The sequence below is a fragment of the Neolamprologus brichardi genome, chromosome 19, assembly GCF_056152115.1.
Source record: "Neolamprologus brichardi isolate AB-2024 chromosome 19, ASM5615211v1, whole genome shotgun sequence".
NCBI classification, from domain to species: Eukaryota; Metazoa; Chordata; class Actinopteri; order Cichliformes; family Cichlidae; genus Neolamprologus; species Neolamprologus brichardi.
In genome coordinates, this window is record NC_142122.1 from 10,250,937 (window position 1) to 10,264,493 (window position 13,557).

At 39.1% G+C, this 13,557-nt stretch overlaps 2 protein-coding genes across 4 annotated transcripts; one reads left to right on the forward strand and one right to left on the reverse strand.

The window, feature by feature from the left end:
• The first annotated feature begins 412 nt into the window (after positions 1-412).
• LOC102792996 (uncharacterized) lies at positions 413-6,035 on the forward strand. Its single transcript, XM_006798716.3, has 13 exons — positions 413-602; positions 824-943; positions 1,585-1,704; positions 1,858-1,977; positions 2,251-2,370; positions 3,940-4,148; positions 4,234-4,279; positions 4,352-4,485; positions 4,677-4,808; positions 4,917-5,031; positions 5,127-5,261; positions 5,346-5,471; positions 5,585-6,035. The coding sequence occupies exons 1-13, from the start codon at positions 413-415 to the stop codon at positions 5,728-5,730; spliced, it is 1,713 nt and encodes a 570-aa protein (XP_006798779.2). The 3' UTR covers positions 5,731-6,035.
• map7a (microtubule-associated protein 7a) lies at positions 5,819-12,310 on the reverse strand. 3 transcript variants are annotated; one of them, XM_006798718.3, is made up of 16 exons: positions 12,262-12,310; positions 11,731-11,994; positions 10,999-11,094; positions 10,817-10,888; positions 10,535-10,698; positions 10,328-10,427; positions 10,025-10,141; positions 9,649-9,806; positions 9,431-9,561; positions 9,110-9,348; positions 8,847-9,024; positions 8,603-8,771; positions 8,399-8,503; positions 7,563-7,613; positions 7,186-7,414; positions 5,820-6,772 (listed from the first exon to the last, which is right to left on the reverse strand). In XM_006798718.3, exons 2-16 carry the CDS (start codon positions 11,855-11,857, stop codon positions 6,762-6,764), a joined length of 1,947 nt encoding a protein of 648 aa, XP_006798781.2. In that variant the 5' UTR covers positions 11,858-11,994; positions 12,262-12,310; the 3' UTR covers positions 5,820-6,761. The 3 variants fall into 3 exon arrangements, with proteins under 3 accessions (XP_006798782.2, XP_006798781.2, XP_006798780.2); XM_006798719.2 differs by lacking the exon at positions 12,262-12,310 and having other exon boundaries at positions 5,819-6,772; positions 9,649-9,782; positions 11,731-12,187; XM_006798717.2 differs by lacking the exon at positions 12,262-12,310 and having other exon boundaries at positions 11,731-12,187.
• Between the last annotated feature and the right edge of the window lie 1,247 nt (positions 12,311-13,557).

Consider the following 13,557-nt stretch of genomic DNA (forward strand, 5'->3'; position numbering starts at 1 on the left):
GTTGCACTTTTTTGTAAGCTGATATACACTTTACGCAGTTCACATAGAATATCATACAATTCTACATCACAGTCACAAAGGCTTGCACACAACGACAGAATACAATAAATTTGTAGCCTAGAACAAAAGAAACGCAAACGAAAATGCGACCAACCTAATATGAAGGTTGCAGAATTCCACAAACTTGCACAGCCACGAAACGCCTGAAATATTTAGATATTAATATTTATTATGTGTCACAATAAGTTTTACTTTTAAAGTTGTGTCAAGATGCAAAAACTTTAAAGCTAGAAGAGCAAGATACTTTCGATAGCCTAAATTTACCTTGCAGTCACGTGACACAGCAGTAGGCGTGTCTACGTGCAGGTTGTGTAAAATAGACAGGTGTCGGGACCTTGTGCAAGATGCAGTCATGGCTTCAGGGTTTTGTAACACCTGCTCGCAATTGTTGAAGGAATTTGCGGATCACTTGAGGAGCGCTTGGAGAGAGCTGGAGCTCAAGATAAAGGAAGCTTTCAGGGATATTGGACGGTGCAATTGCTTTAGGATTTCATCCGAGAGAAGGACGGCTTTTGATTTGCCTTCCTTACGCCTCAACTGTGGTAGGAAAATCAGCCATGCATATTTTTTATGGAAATCGCAGTAGAAGAACAAAAACCGAGGCATACCGCCTCTGTGTTATTTGGAAAATTGAAAAGCATCAAAGTAAACGTTTAGACAGCAACTTCTTTAAACTTTCATACTGCATGTGCTATTACTCTTCAAAGGTGTACACAAGTTTATATGATCAGTTCAATTAATCTCTTCCCCCCCCCCCTCCCAGACAACGAAACTCAACTTCTCAGCCATGAAAGTCTGCAAACACTGAACAAACTTGCAACCTCAGAAAACACTGATCTACAAATGACTTCAGCCATGTATTATCTACACCTCAGTCATCATCGTGAGTATAAAAATGTCACGTTTTTGTTTCATCTGACAGCAGTCCTGATAACAGTAACTTGCAGATGATCAGCTGTTGTTTGCACTTCAGGTTTCTTCATAAGCCTCTATCAGTTACTGCAGAGATATTTTCTCTAACGGGTGTGACCAGCATGCAAATTTCCAACTGTATTTTTTTCCCCAAGGCTGGCAGATAAAACGCCCACTTATGGACCCATGTGTTACAAAGAAGGAAGAATAAGAGGATTTTTCTGTGAAATTCACAGTATGCTTTATTATAATCTGCCAACCAAGAGCCCTATAGTGCATATTAGGCTGAAGCTTCTTCTTTCAGTACAGCATAGACAGTGTTCTGTAGTATGTGAATGGGTGACCAGGTGTTTTGTGTATAGGTGGCAGTTGACAGATTGCTGTGTTTAGATGCTTGAGATTATAGCACAACTCATGAGGGATATGTCTTTTGAATTTATAATCAGCTACAAGTATGTAATTCAAATTTGTAACATTTAGCTTCTCCCAGTAAGACTGACTGACATACAACTACTATAAATTGGTCTCAACTCAAACATTGTTCATACTGACAGCAAAAAATATGACTTAAGTTTCAAAATGTGTTATTTTTCCCTTGTTTGTGTTTTACAGTGAACTGTCCATTACCAGATGCCTTCATGGAGCCCATCGTGGCTCTACTTTTATCATCTGATCTCGATGTTCAAAAGACTGTCTCTCTCGCTCTTGTAAATCTGTTACTAAAGAATAATGGTAAGAGATAATAATACTAAGAGATTTACATTATTATAATTTTTTTAATTAATCCAGAATTTTAGTGATTTTGATAGAATTATTCTAAAAATTCGTGTTCTTTTGGATCAAATGGCTTATTTATCATTTGCCATTCATAAAATTTGATTTCAGTGTGTAAAGAATTGGTGATAGAAATGGGGATGCTGGTGCCCATAATTGAGTTGTTCCGGTCAGGTGATCCCACTGCTCAGTGTCACTCCTGTGCCTGTGTTGCCATGTTGGCCTCCTCAGGTTTGTACAGGTTTGTTAAAGTATTTTTTGACACAGTTTAGAAAGTACAAACGCTTAATTTTAAAAGCTTATTATGTATTGCAAAATAAATGGCAGGACTTTGAGGATGGCAAGAGAACTGAAGCCTTATGAGAAAAGTAGTTATTTTGTTCCATATGCTTCTTGAAATGACCTCTCCTCTGTCTTGCTGAAATTCTGCTAATTTTTTTTATGGCCATTGGCACTCCAAAATTGTCCCTGCATGCATGGTTGCTATTTCATCTTTCTTTCCAGAGTCAAATCGAGATTCTTTGATGGTTGATGGAATCATACCACTCTTGGCTCTAGCAAAATCTTTTGATCCAAAGGTCCAACGGAATGCAACTTGGGCTCTATTACACCTCACGCAGTCAGGTGGGACCATTTCATTTGAATGTCACTGTGCACTTACAATTGTGTTTAGAAGTTTAGATACACTCATCATTGGCATCAATGCCATTGTAATGTAGGGATTACTTTGAACTGTTCTTTTTCTAGGGTGGAATGATTGTGCGGTATACATGTTTATTGAGTTAAAAAACAAACTAACAAGAAGTCTGTGCACAGTTTTGAATTTATTTGGGATTAATCGACCCAGGGTCAAAAGTATAGATGCACACTCAGATATACATGTTTTGTTAAATGCCCTTTAGTAAGTTGCACCTCAACCAGATGTTTTTAGTAACCATCAACAAGCTTCTGCAATAATTCTGGATGGATATTTTACCAATTCTGCCAAGAGAGGTAGTTGAGTTTTTATTTATTTGTTTTCTTGTGGCGTTTGTTTGTTTTTGTTTTTAAATAGGGTTGAGGTTTGGGAAACCCACTCCAGAACCTTAATCTTAGCCTGCTTCATCCTTTCCAAAAACCAGTTTTGATGTGTGTCTTTGAGATCATTGTCCCTTTGGAAGACCCAACTGACTCCAAGTTTCAATCATCTAGTTGTTAATTTTAGGTGAATTTGAAGGTAGTCCTTCCTTCTTTATTATTTCACCCACTTTGTGCAATGTACCAGTACCACTGGAAGCAAAACAGCCCCAGAGTATGATGATACCACCACCATGCTTGACAGTTGAGTTGATAGCCTCACCTTTATTGCTCTAAGCACACCTCTTGTCCTTGTGGTATTCTCTTTCTTGGTCAGCACCCCCTCAGCCCAACTGATGTAAAATTTGCTTCACATGAACAGTGATGGTTGAGCCTTGGTGGTTCCTGAGTTGCTGAATAAACATCCTAACCAATTTCTTCTCATCTGAGGGTGATAGTTTAGGTCTTTTTTTTTTTTTTCCAGAGATGGGCAAAGTGGTGACAAATCCTAATAACTTGTACTTATGTACAGTTGTTTGAAGTAATGCTCTTTAAACCTGCAGTTGTTTAGAAGTGACTCCAAAAGACCTTCCTAACTTGTGTAACAGTTCTCATTGCTTGTTCTTCACTGAGTTCCCAGGAGTTTCCATTGTTCTGAGTACTGGTCAGTCCAACATATGCTCTCAAACAAATGCTCCTTATGCAGGCAAAAAGAAACTGAGTTGTAGTCAATCGTGATTACTAACAAGGAGTTAATTTGCCGTGGCCTTAGGCCTAGAAGCTTGTTGATGGCTACTAAAACCATCTGGTCGATGTGTAACTTAGTAAGGGAGGATATTTACCCATTATTGGGGGTGTAATTATATATTTGAGCCTTTATCTATACACCTTTTTCTTGGTGTCGATTAGAGAACTGCACCCAATTTGTGTTTTTTTGTTTTTGTTTTTGTTTTTTTTTTTAAATCAATCTTTCCACCCTGGAAAAGAACAGTTTAAAGAATTAAAAAGCCAAAATTCCCGTGACATCCATGCCGATGATGGGTGTATGTAAATTTATAAGCACAACTGTATTTTCCAGAAACTTCTCCATTTCTTCCAGTGTTACGTTTCCTTTTATTTTATGTTTTTACTCTTCAGATTGGTCAACAAGGCTGTTATGCCAAGCAGGAGCGATTCCTGTTCTGCTTCTTCTCCTACAGTCCTCAGATTCAGAGGTTCAGTTTTATAGCTGCACTGCTCTTTGCAACATTGCTGCTATCCACGAGCATCACCCAAGATTGCTCAGAATTGGGGGTCACTATTTATCAAGGTCTCTTTTGACTCTTATGTCGTCACCTGTGAAAAAGGTAACTCTGAACATGAGTTATTTTAACTTAGTTTAAAGAAAATATATTTTTAAAGAGGGGGAAAAAAAACCAACTTCCTTTTCAGAATTCAGCCCAAGCATGCCGGTGCCTGCAGACTCTTTCAAAGAATGGTAATTATAAAAAGTAAATTCAAAAAAGGTATCATACCTCTGGCAGATGGTGTTTATTACTTTTATGTGTAGTTCTCATTCAGGACCAGCTGATGGAGCTTGACTGCGTGATGCCTCTGAAGGCGCTGTTAAAAACCTCTACTTCAGTGTGGATTGAATCGGCCCTAACGCTACTGTCTACACTGTCGGCACACCCGTCAAACACCGTATGTTAGCCTAAATAAATAATTAACAATAAAGCTGGGAGCAGTCCTGGTTTTATTATAAAACTGCTTAGTGGTTGAGTATGGTTTTATTTTTGCTTTGTGCCAATATTTATTGAAATTTTAACCTAAAGTAATTGCACAGTTTTTATTTAAATTCTAATATTGACAGTAGTTTTGTAATTTGATTCCAGGACATCCTGGTAAGTGAAGGACTATTGGAGGAAATTGGTCAGGTGCTTCATCATCCCAGATCAAACTCTGTTATAGTCACATACAGCTGCAAGATAATCACCAATTTGTGCATTTCCCACGTCGGTGAGCAGGTACTTGCAGACTACAATTCTTTTTCTTCTTTTTTTTTTTCCTACCTCTGCTTTATTGATTTGTCCAAGACTGATAAAGTTATCCTAAATCCAACCATTGTAATCTAGGCTGTGATGGAAAGTCTGTGCTTACCAGGACTCCTCTGTGCGCTTGTATCTAACACCCTGTCAGATGAGACATTGCTTCATGTGACATCATGCTTGCATCACCTGATGGCCTGTGGTGAGAGATCTTGCCTTGAAATAATGACTTATTTATTTTGAATGTTTGCAGTGGAAAACTTTTTAATAATCTATTACCATTACTCACTGTTTCAGATGTACTCCGGACAAAATTGTCAGCAACCATAACATCAGAACAAGTTTCAGGCTTAGTGAAGCTGTCAGAGCAAATCAGAAATTCCCAGCTGGCGTACAACTCTGCAGCTATCATAAGCGAATTAGAAATGACTGGTAATGCAATGTGGCAAGAGAAAAGAATGCCTTCCTTTTGTGTTTTTACGCTGGATATATTAAATGTTTCTGTTTTCATTACAGAGGAGATGATCCGTTTGTTGAAGCCACATTACACTTCCATATCCAAGTACCTTTTGGGATTCCTCAAAAAGAAAGATGTTAAATTCCAGCAGCTTGGCGTAGTTACCATATTTAACCTCAAGAAAGGTTTGCATTAATTGCACATTTGTTTAAGAACTGAAAATACTGATATTACTGCATAAAATTTAAACAGTCTGTCATTGTAAGAGTTCAGAGTTTCTTCCTGTCTTCCTCTGCAGATGGAGACTTTTCATCTCTGTTGACTAACAGTGAGCTAAAGGTTCAGCTATTGAAGGTGCATGCACAGACAGAGGAAACTAGACAGCTGCTTCAAATGATTCAGCCCCTTTCTACATCTCCTGTCAACTCTGGACTTTCTCAGTGAAGTTACAAAGAGAAGCGCACAGACTTTGCATGAACATAACCACGTTGCATGTAAAAACTACATTTTTATATAAATGTGTTTTTTAGCCTGGGGTTTTAAAATGCTTGGTAGTTTTTATTTTTACAGTTTATTTATGTTTTCAACTGGAAAAACAAGGCGAAGACGTGGCATAGTATTAACTTTAATCAAATATGGCATATAATAGGCTAACGTGATAGTCATAAGCAGTACTTGAACTATAAGATCAAATATTGCAGCTCAGATACATCTGGTTTTGTTTTATGCTTTTATATTAATAAACTCTTAAACGCTATGCATCAGACATTGCTTGTAAAGTGATTATGCAATATCAAACAAAGCACTCAGTGCAAAAAAAAAAAAATACACTGTGCATTGTATCCTCTAAATTGGCACAAATACACACACACACACACAAGAAAAATGAAGCACAGTCTTTGGAAACTATATTCCTTAGCAGCTTTGAATTACATGATTGCTATACTTTACAAAATCCAAAGTTAAGGTACAGTGGGAATGCAGGAAGTCATCTTTTGCTAAGACGTTAAACTCTTGTATTCTCAGAGCAAACTGCCACTTTTGCTATTCTAACTCCACAGTGACAAAACCGAGGAAGAAAAAGTGCAAGGGTGGCAAGAAATATCAGGAATAAGCAAAAAGCATACGGCATATTGTGACTGGTTAGAGTTCCTATTCCTAATATTTCAACAGATGCAACACTCTCCTTAACTGATACACTACGTTTGCCAGCACAGTCTACATCTACTGCTTTTTGGATAGTTATTAGATCGGAAAACTGCTGTACTGAAAAAGCTCATATGCGATTCGCTTTATGCTTGTGCCACTGGTTACACACAGAAAAGTGACCAAATGCTGACATCCTCATTGGGAGGCAAGGCTATAATTTTACATGCTCTTTCAAAGTGCCGAAGGGGAGCAAAATAGCTGTGCAGCAGTAATCCTTGTGTTTCACCGGTCTCCAACAAAGGCTTTGAAAGTCATCCTGCAGGCATTCAGATGACCTCTAAAAAAAGCAAAAGAAGATGACGAATGATAGATATTAAATCAAAAACGGCAAATATAACATTTTGAAAGCAGCATTATGAGCATAGAAAGCTTCACCATCAACCTGAATACGTTTTTTTCAAAGCTTGCATAACTTTCCCCCATTTATAACTGAGTTTTTATGAGTTGGTTGCTACGGGCCTGCCTGCACAAATCACTGTGGATCATCAATCACGAGTGAGTGAGCCTGCCTGTGTGGGTAGTGCAGCCAATTGGGAATTAACATGGCAAATTATAACATGTAAATGAGTAACTGGTAACTTAAGGTGGGTGATTCTACAAACACACTCGCTGATTATTAGGCTGATGGTTGGTTTCGCTTTCCCACCCTGAGGACAAGTGTTTTTAAATACTATGCTGGTTGTTTCTCACCTGCACGTTGGTGGGTCTGGATTTCCTCCAGGCCAGTGAGAGTTCTAAGAGACCTGCGTTCTTTGAAGGCCACAACAGGTAGCATATCCTCCTGACTGTTCAGGCCCAGCTGTGTGGTTTTATTTCCCACTGGCACCTTGGCTGTATCTTCTATCGTTCCATTGTGCACAGGCTGCGTGTTTTCCTTTGGTTGGGCATCATTTGACATAATCCTCACTGGAACAGATTTCTGTGATAAAAGACATTAATCATTTTAGTCAAGGACAAGTTGTGTGGCTTTTAAAAGTTAAACAGATTGTTTAATAGCTGATGCAGAATGTGCGTCATGAGAGACCTGAGGCAGTATACTTTTTAAAAAACGAAACACTTAACCTCACCGTATCTGGAGAATCAGTCCTTCTGGTTCTCCGCATGATCTCCTCAAGTCGCTGCAAAAGAAAACAACATTCACTAAAATACTTTCACTCAGAGAATACATTCAGTGTCTTTCATAAAACAGATTTTTCGGCACACCCTGTTTACATAATAAATTTGCTTACAAGTTAAAGGTAAAATAGCAAAACATCCACTTTTAAAAATACTGTCTGTAATATTTTTTTTTTGACAACCGTGGCAATGGCTAAAAGCTAAAATGAGTCAACTTTTATTGCAGAGTCTCCTGATGTTCCAAGGAACAAAGGTACCAATTTTCAGCCTCGTCCCTTGTGTACAGAAATGTCTTCGGGCTCTGTAAAACTCTGAAAGATATTAGTGATCACAGTGGATGAAATCTCCAAATTATTTAGAATTAAAAAGGTTCTTCTTAAATGGCTGAAATATTCTGTCCATACACAGAGTGATGAACCCCAGTGCAAAGTTTCTTGCTCTTTTTATACTCATTAATTTTTCTTCTTAACTTTATAAGTTGTCAGATTTTGGTATTTCATTTTTTTATTTTTTTATTTTTTGGGGGGGGAGGGGTGTTAGCATTATACAACAGCGCCGTTTTCAACATGTTGCAGGAATCAAGTTCAAACAATGAATGGAAACAATAAAATCTCAGTTTCAACTAAGTCTTTCAAATATTTTCAGTTGCACAGTGTCCATTTTTATCATTGTAACTTCTTTTTCTAAGTGAGGTGTATTAATTATTATTTTTTTGATTAATTCAGTTAATGTGTGGCCCGAGCTGTATACAGAAATGACGGTCGTACTTTAAAATCCTATTTGTCACCTTTTTCCTTGCTTGGCGCTCTGCCTCCTCTTTCTGTGCGAGCATTTCCCGCTCTTGTTTCAACTGCTCTGCTTGTGCTTGCTCTTTGGCTAGTTCCTCCTCTCGCTGCACAGACGGGTAAAAAACACTAAGTAAGAACGTGAATAGAAAACCAAATTTATCTACGAATATAACGCATGATAACAAAAAACGTTTGTTTCCCACCTGTTTCTGCAAGAGGGCAGCTTCCCTCATAGCCTGAGCTCTCTCTTCCTCAGCTCGTCTCTGCTCTTCTTGCTCCCTTCTCCTCTTCTCCTCTATGAGACGCTGAGCCTCAGCCTGCTGTCGTGCCCGCTCCTCTGCCCTCCTGCGCTCAAGTTCTTCACGGCTCCGCCTGGATGTTATTTCTAATGTTCTTAAAAGCTTCCTAATGAATATTGTTACCATATACTTGGATGTGCTTTTTTACCTTTCAGCCTCCTCCCTCTGTAAGCGCTCCTGCTCCTCTTTCTCCCGCTGTAGTCGGGCCTCTCGCCTCTTTTCAGCCAGGAGACGTGAGGCTTCCTCTGGGTCAGTAGTTCCAGCTGAGGGGCGGGACATGGCTTCAGAAGTCTGTGGAGCTGGACAAGGAGGCATTTTGGAGAGACCTAAAGAGAAATAATTTACACTTCACTATAAATATCCCAGAAACACATTGACACACTTTGTGCTAGATACATTTTTCTAGCTTACCTCCATTTCCTGCTGTTCTCTTTGATGTCACTTTGTCTTTGTCAGGCAAGTTTGAACTTGGAGTCTCCTGTGGATTTTTACCCCTCAGTTTCTCTTGCTGAGATTCAACTGATGTCCTGACAGGCCTGGAGTTAGCAGGAGAGAGGGCAGAGTTGCAAGCAGCAGCATCTTCCTCAGGGAGTGATGGGAGCTCAGGCTGGAGCAGGGTTGGCTGTTTGATGACTGATCTTTGTGAGGTCCTTTAAGAAAAATTAAAAGGGAGCATTTTGTTCACATTACTGCCGCTCTGTCTCTGATGCACAGTTGTGGCACTTTACCTACCGTTCTGATGATGGAGCGGATGTTCTGCTCGGCATCAGAGTTGATTTTACACAGACGCTGGTATTTGATTGAACGTTAGAGCGAGTACTTGAGGTCCTCTTAACAATGTTTTGCTGCTTTGCTGCTTTTATCTAGATCAAAAGAAAATGTTATTTCCAATTCAAAACTGCGACTGAAAAAAGAGACAGCTGGCTGATTGTAAAGATTTCTATCTATACCTGTGCCACACTGATGCTTCTGTGCTGGCTGTTGCGAGAACCAGAGGAAGCAGATGGCCTGTTGTGGACTGAACCAGAGTGATGCCGGGGTTTGTGAGTGGTGGTGGTGGGGGTATTCATGGAGTGGAATGAAACTGCACGGCGACAAACATGGACAACTGAGCCAGTGTTTTGTGCCATAATTATGGCAAATTGGAGAGCAATGCACAAATGGTGGGAACAGTGAAAAGGGTGGAAATATGAAGCAGTGTATCAGCAGAGAGAAAAGCAGCAGTGTTAGAGACCAGAGGGCCCTGAGATATTAGTTGTTGTAGCAACAGAAGTTCCTTAATGTTAAATTAAAATAAGTACATTCTTCTGTTATGGGGGAGAGTACCTTGTTCTCCTGACTGACAACCAGCACTCTTGCTCCTGGCCAGATAAGAGCATGTGGGGGTAAGGAGACGACTGACCAGGTTCTTCTCCCATGTGGTCAGTGGCAAGCGATGTGGAACTAGTGTATTAATCAGTGTAAAGTTTTAAATGCAGCAAAAAAAGAAGATAGGGTCTGCCAAGAATTGTTGTGTTAAGATATCCTACAGAGACAACAGATACTGCAAGCAGGTTGTTATTAGTTTAGTAAGATTATGTTAGAAAAAAAGAAACGAGAGAGAAATGAAAGCACATTCGCCTAGCTTACCATTTTTAGTGAGTTTCCTTCCTCTTGCATTTTGACTGAGGCTCTGCTGGGCCTTTTGGCTCTTCTCGAGTGTCCTACGCACTGCAGATTCATATCGTTCCTTAATTCAGAAACACCTTTGAGTTAATTTTACTGAATTTAGCCTGAACAGTGAACTCATCAGCATTGCTGGAAATAAAATACTCGATATCCACCATCAAAACTCACTCTCTCCTCTTTGAGCCTCTGCTTCCGCTTCTCTTCCACAGCAGCACGCCTCCTCTCCTCTTTGACCCTCTGCTCCAGGAGTTTCTTCTTGCGCTCCTGCAGTTGTTGTTCATAGTAAAGCTTAGCCCGCTGCTCCCGCTCTAACCTGCTCAGTTCCCGAGAGGCTAAGAATGAACAAAGCAGTACAACATGGATTTTTGTTTATGTAAATATTATTAGAAATTGAGGTCAGTGTACTTGCAAGGACATGTGAATATTACCATCATGTAGGGCCCCACATACCAAGTAGCTTCTGGTGCTCTTCTCTTCTTTCTCGTGCGGCTTTCAGCCTCTCGTCAACATTTTGTCCATTACCTGCCAGGATGCAAGGATACGATATAATAGCAATTTTACTTACAGAAGTAAAAAAAACATGGCCTGACATCCTAAAAATATGACAGCAGGGTGAGTGTGCTCTCAAAAACCTGCAGCAGCCCGAGGAGTAACTGTGTTGCAGATGTTGACAGAACAGGTTGCTTTCTTCGCTGTCGCTGTAATCGGTTTGTGATAAGAGCCATTTTCTGTCAGAGAGGAGAAAAAAAAATCTTATTCTGTAGAATATTCCTTCATCAAGGCTTTATTTTTTGTAATAAAACTGATACTCAGTACACAGATACTTGGAATTGTCTCCATCTGTAAACAGACACAAGTTTATAAAGCTAAATTGTTTGAAGTGGCCCTTGGACACAAACTCAAATCAAATCAGCTTTTAAGAAGCTGTCCCAAACAGTGGTGATTCAGGACTGTTTGGCCCCAGGGTCAGCTCCACATGAAAGAGCCTTTATGAACTGCCTACATATAAAAGGCTAGCACCTGATCAGTCCTCATGAGTGCAGCTGAATCAAACACTGTAAAAGGTTAAGATAGAGTAGCACACGCAAGACTGAAGAGTAATTAGTTTAAACAAGGTGTTTCTTTAGGGCTGTACCGTATACTGGTGTTGTTACTTTATTTTGTAATATGTACAAACAGATGCCTTGTTATTTAGTTCACAGTAGTCATGTGCAAAGATTTCTTAAGAGAGATGCATAATCTATACGATCAACTAATAATCGATATGGTGCAATGATCCTGTGGTTCTAATCTACAATCTCTGATTCAATGAAAAGGCAGGTTTGATAAGATAATCATAGAAAGCACAGAAAAAGGCTACTAACCTTCTGTTTTTTTATATCTGTTTCTCTTCCTTTGGCTTTCGATGGTACGTGTAGAAAGAGGTCCCTGCGATGGAGGGATGACACACTGTTTCTTCTGCACAGCCATGCTATGTACTGAACCTGGCATACCAATGCTCTCCCTTAAAACCCCCCTTCCTTTCTCTCCTCCTCCTCCTCTTTTGAATTTCTATTTCAAGATGCCTCTGGGTCCTCGGTTAAGTGTGGTGTGCGTGGAACTGCCTCCTGCATCAGCTGCTTGTCCATCTGTGCCTCACAAATAAACAGGGAGAGAAGCAAGAATACAAAGCCTTTAGTTATACCCGTGTCCAATGGATTGGAAAATATTAAGGCAGGGTTGTTCACATTGAAAATTTCCTCCAGTCTCGTTCAGGATTACGAAAGTCTGAAGAGATTCTGAGCCTCTGTGAGTCTCATCTATAAAAAGGCTACTCCCCCTTTAAAGATTTCACCCTTGTGAGCTGCTCTGCTTTACTTTCACATAATATAGCTGTGTCACTTTAATTCCCCCACCTCACTGCCTCTTTGCTGGATGGAAGCAGGCAAAGGGATGCAGCATTTCCTGGAGGCTGTAAAAAATTGAAGCAAACCTCAGAGCTTGCCATCATGCATAATTACCATTGCATCACGGCTGCAATATCCAATGACATATATTGCCTGGACATTAACTCGCTGTGATGCAGTTAGTGTTCATAACAGATGAGGCAAAAATGGCCTCTTTTTCCCTATGATTCATCCTTGGCGAATGAAATAGTCTGACCACTAGATGGAGGGCTTTCTTTAAAGAAACAGATTCAGCCATATCCACCCAGATTTGACACGTGACATTTTTGCATTTTTACATGTGACATTTTTAATGGTTTGTTGTTGTTAATTTATGTGCTTTACCACTTGGATTTGTAAGCAGTGCATTATAACTGACAAGCAGTCCATGTGCTACACTTATTTTTAACCTTAACCTGTCACCTCAATTTTTCTTACAAAAGTTTAAAAGATAACAGCGCCATTCAATACATTTCCAATCTACTTAGAAATCGACTGAAAACAGAAAGTGTGTATATCTCACATGGATATTTAATTTAAGGCTACAACATGATTTAAATACAAAGTTTGATACCAGAGTGTTATTTTCTAATATTCTTTGTAAAACAGTTATTTATGACAAAGCTAATCACAAATGTATGACAGCTTAGTGGCATATACATTGCTTACACATTTTTATGTATTTAATCTTTGATTATTTTGCAAAGTTTATATGCTGATATGTAACTTTTTTTAAGTATTATTACAAAACAATAAATGAGTGCAATCAAATGAATGCATTAATTTTACATTACAGCCTTGTGGTCAATAATCAATATTAGCTGAGAACAGGTTGTTTAACCTACTCATTTCTTCCTAGTTGCCATCATAACATAAAACACCATTAAAGATGGAAATCATCTGCCAAGTTAAGCAAGAGATAATTCTCCATCCATGGTTAGCTACAAAAACACTAAGCTAGCATGCCTATTAGCTTACTTTCTTCATGAAGCTAAACTATCAGCTGAACTTTTTCTAAAAAGTATAAAAAGTTTAGCTTTTTATTAGCAAATATCTTTATTAGCAAATAGTTATTTTGAGAGAAAAGAAAACATTTTACAAGCATCTTACATACAACTGTTAGCATTAGATTTAGCTAAAAGAAAGTCTATACTGTCTCTGAGTGAACTTAGAATGATCCAATCAGGAACCAGAAAAGAACTGCGTTGGTGCAGTTTGAGTTGAACTGTTAATACTACTACTACTACTACTACTACTACTACTACT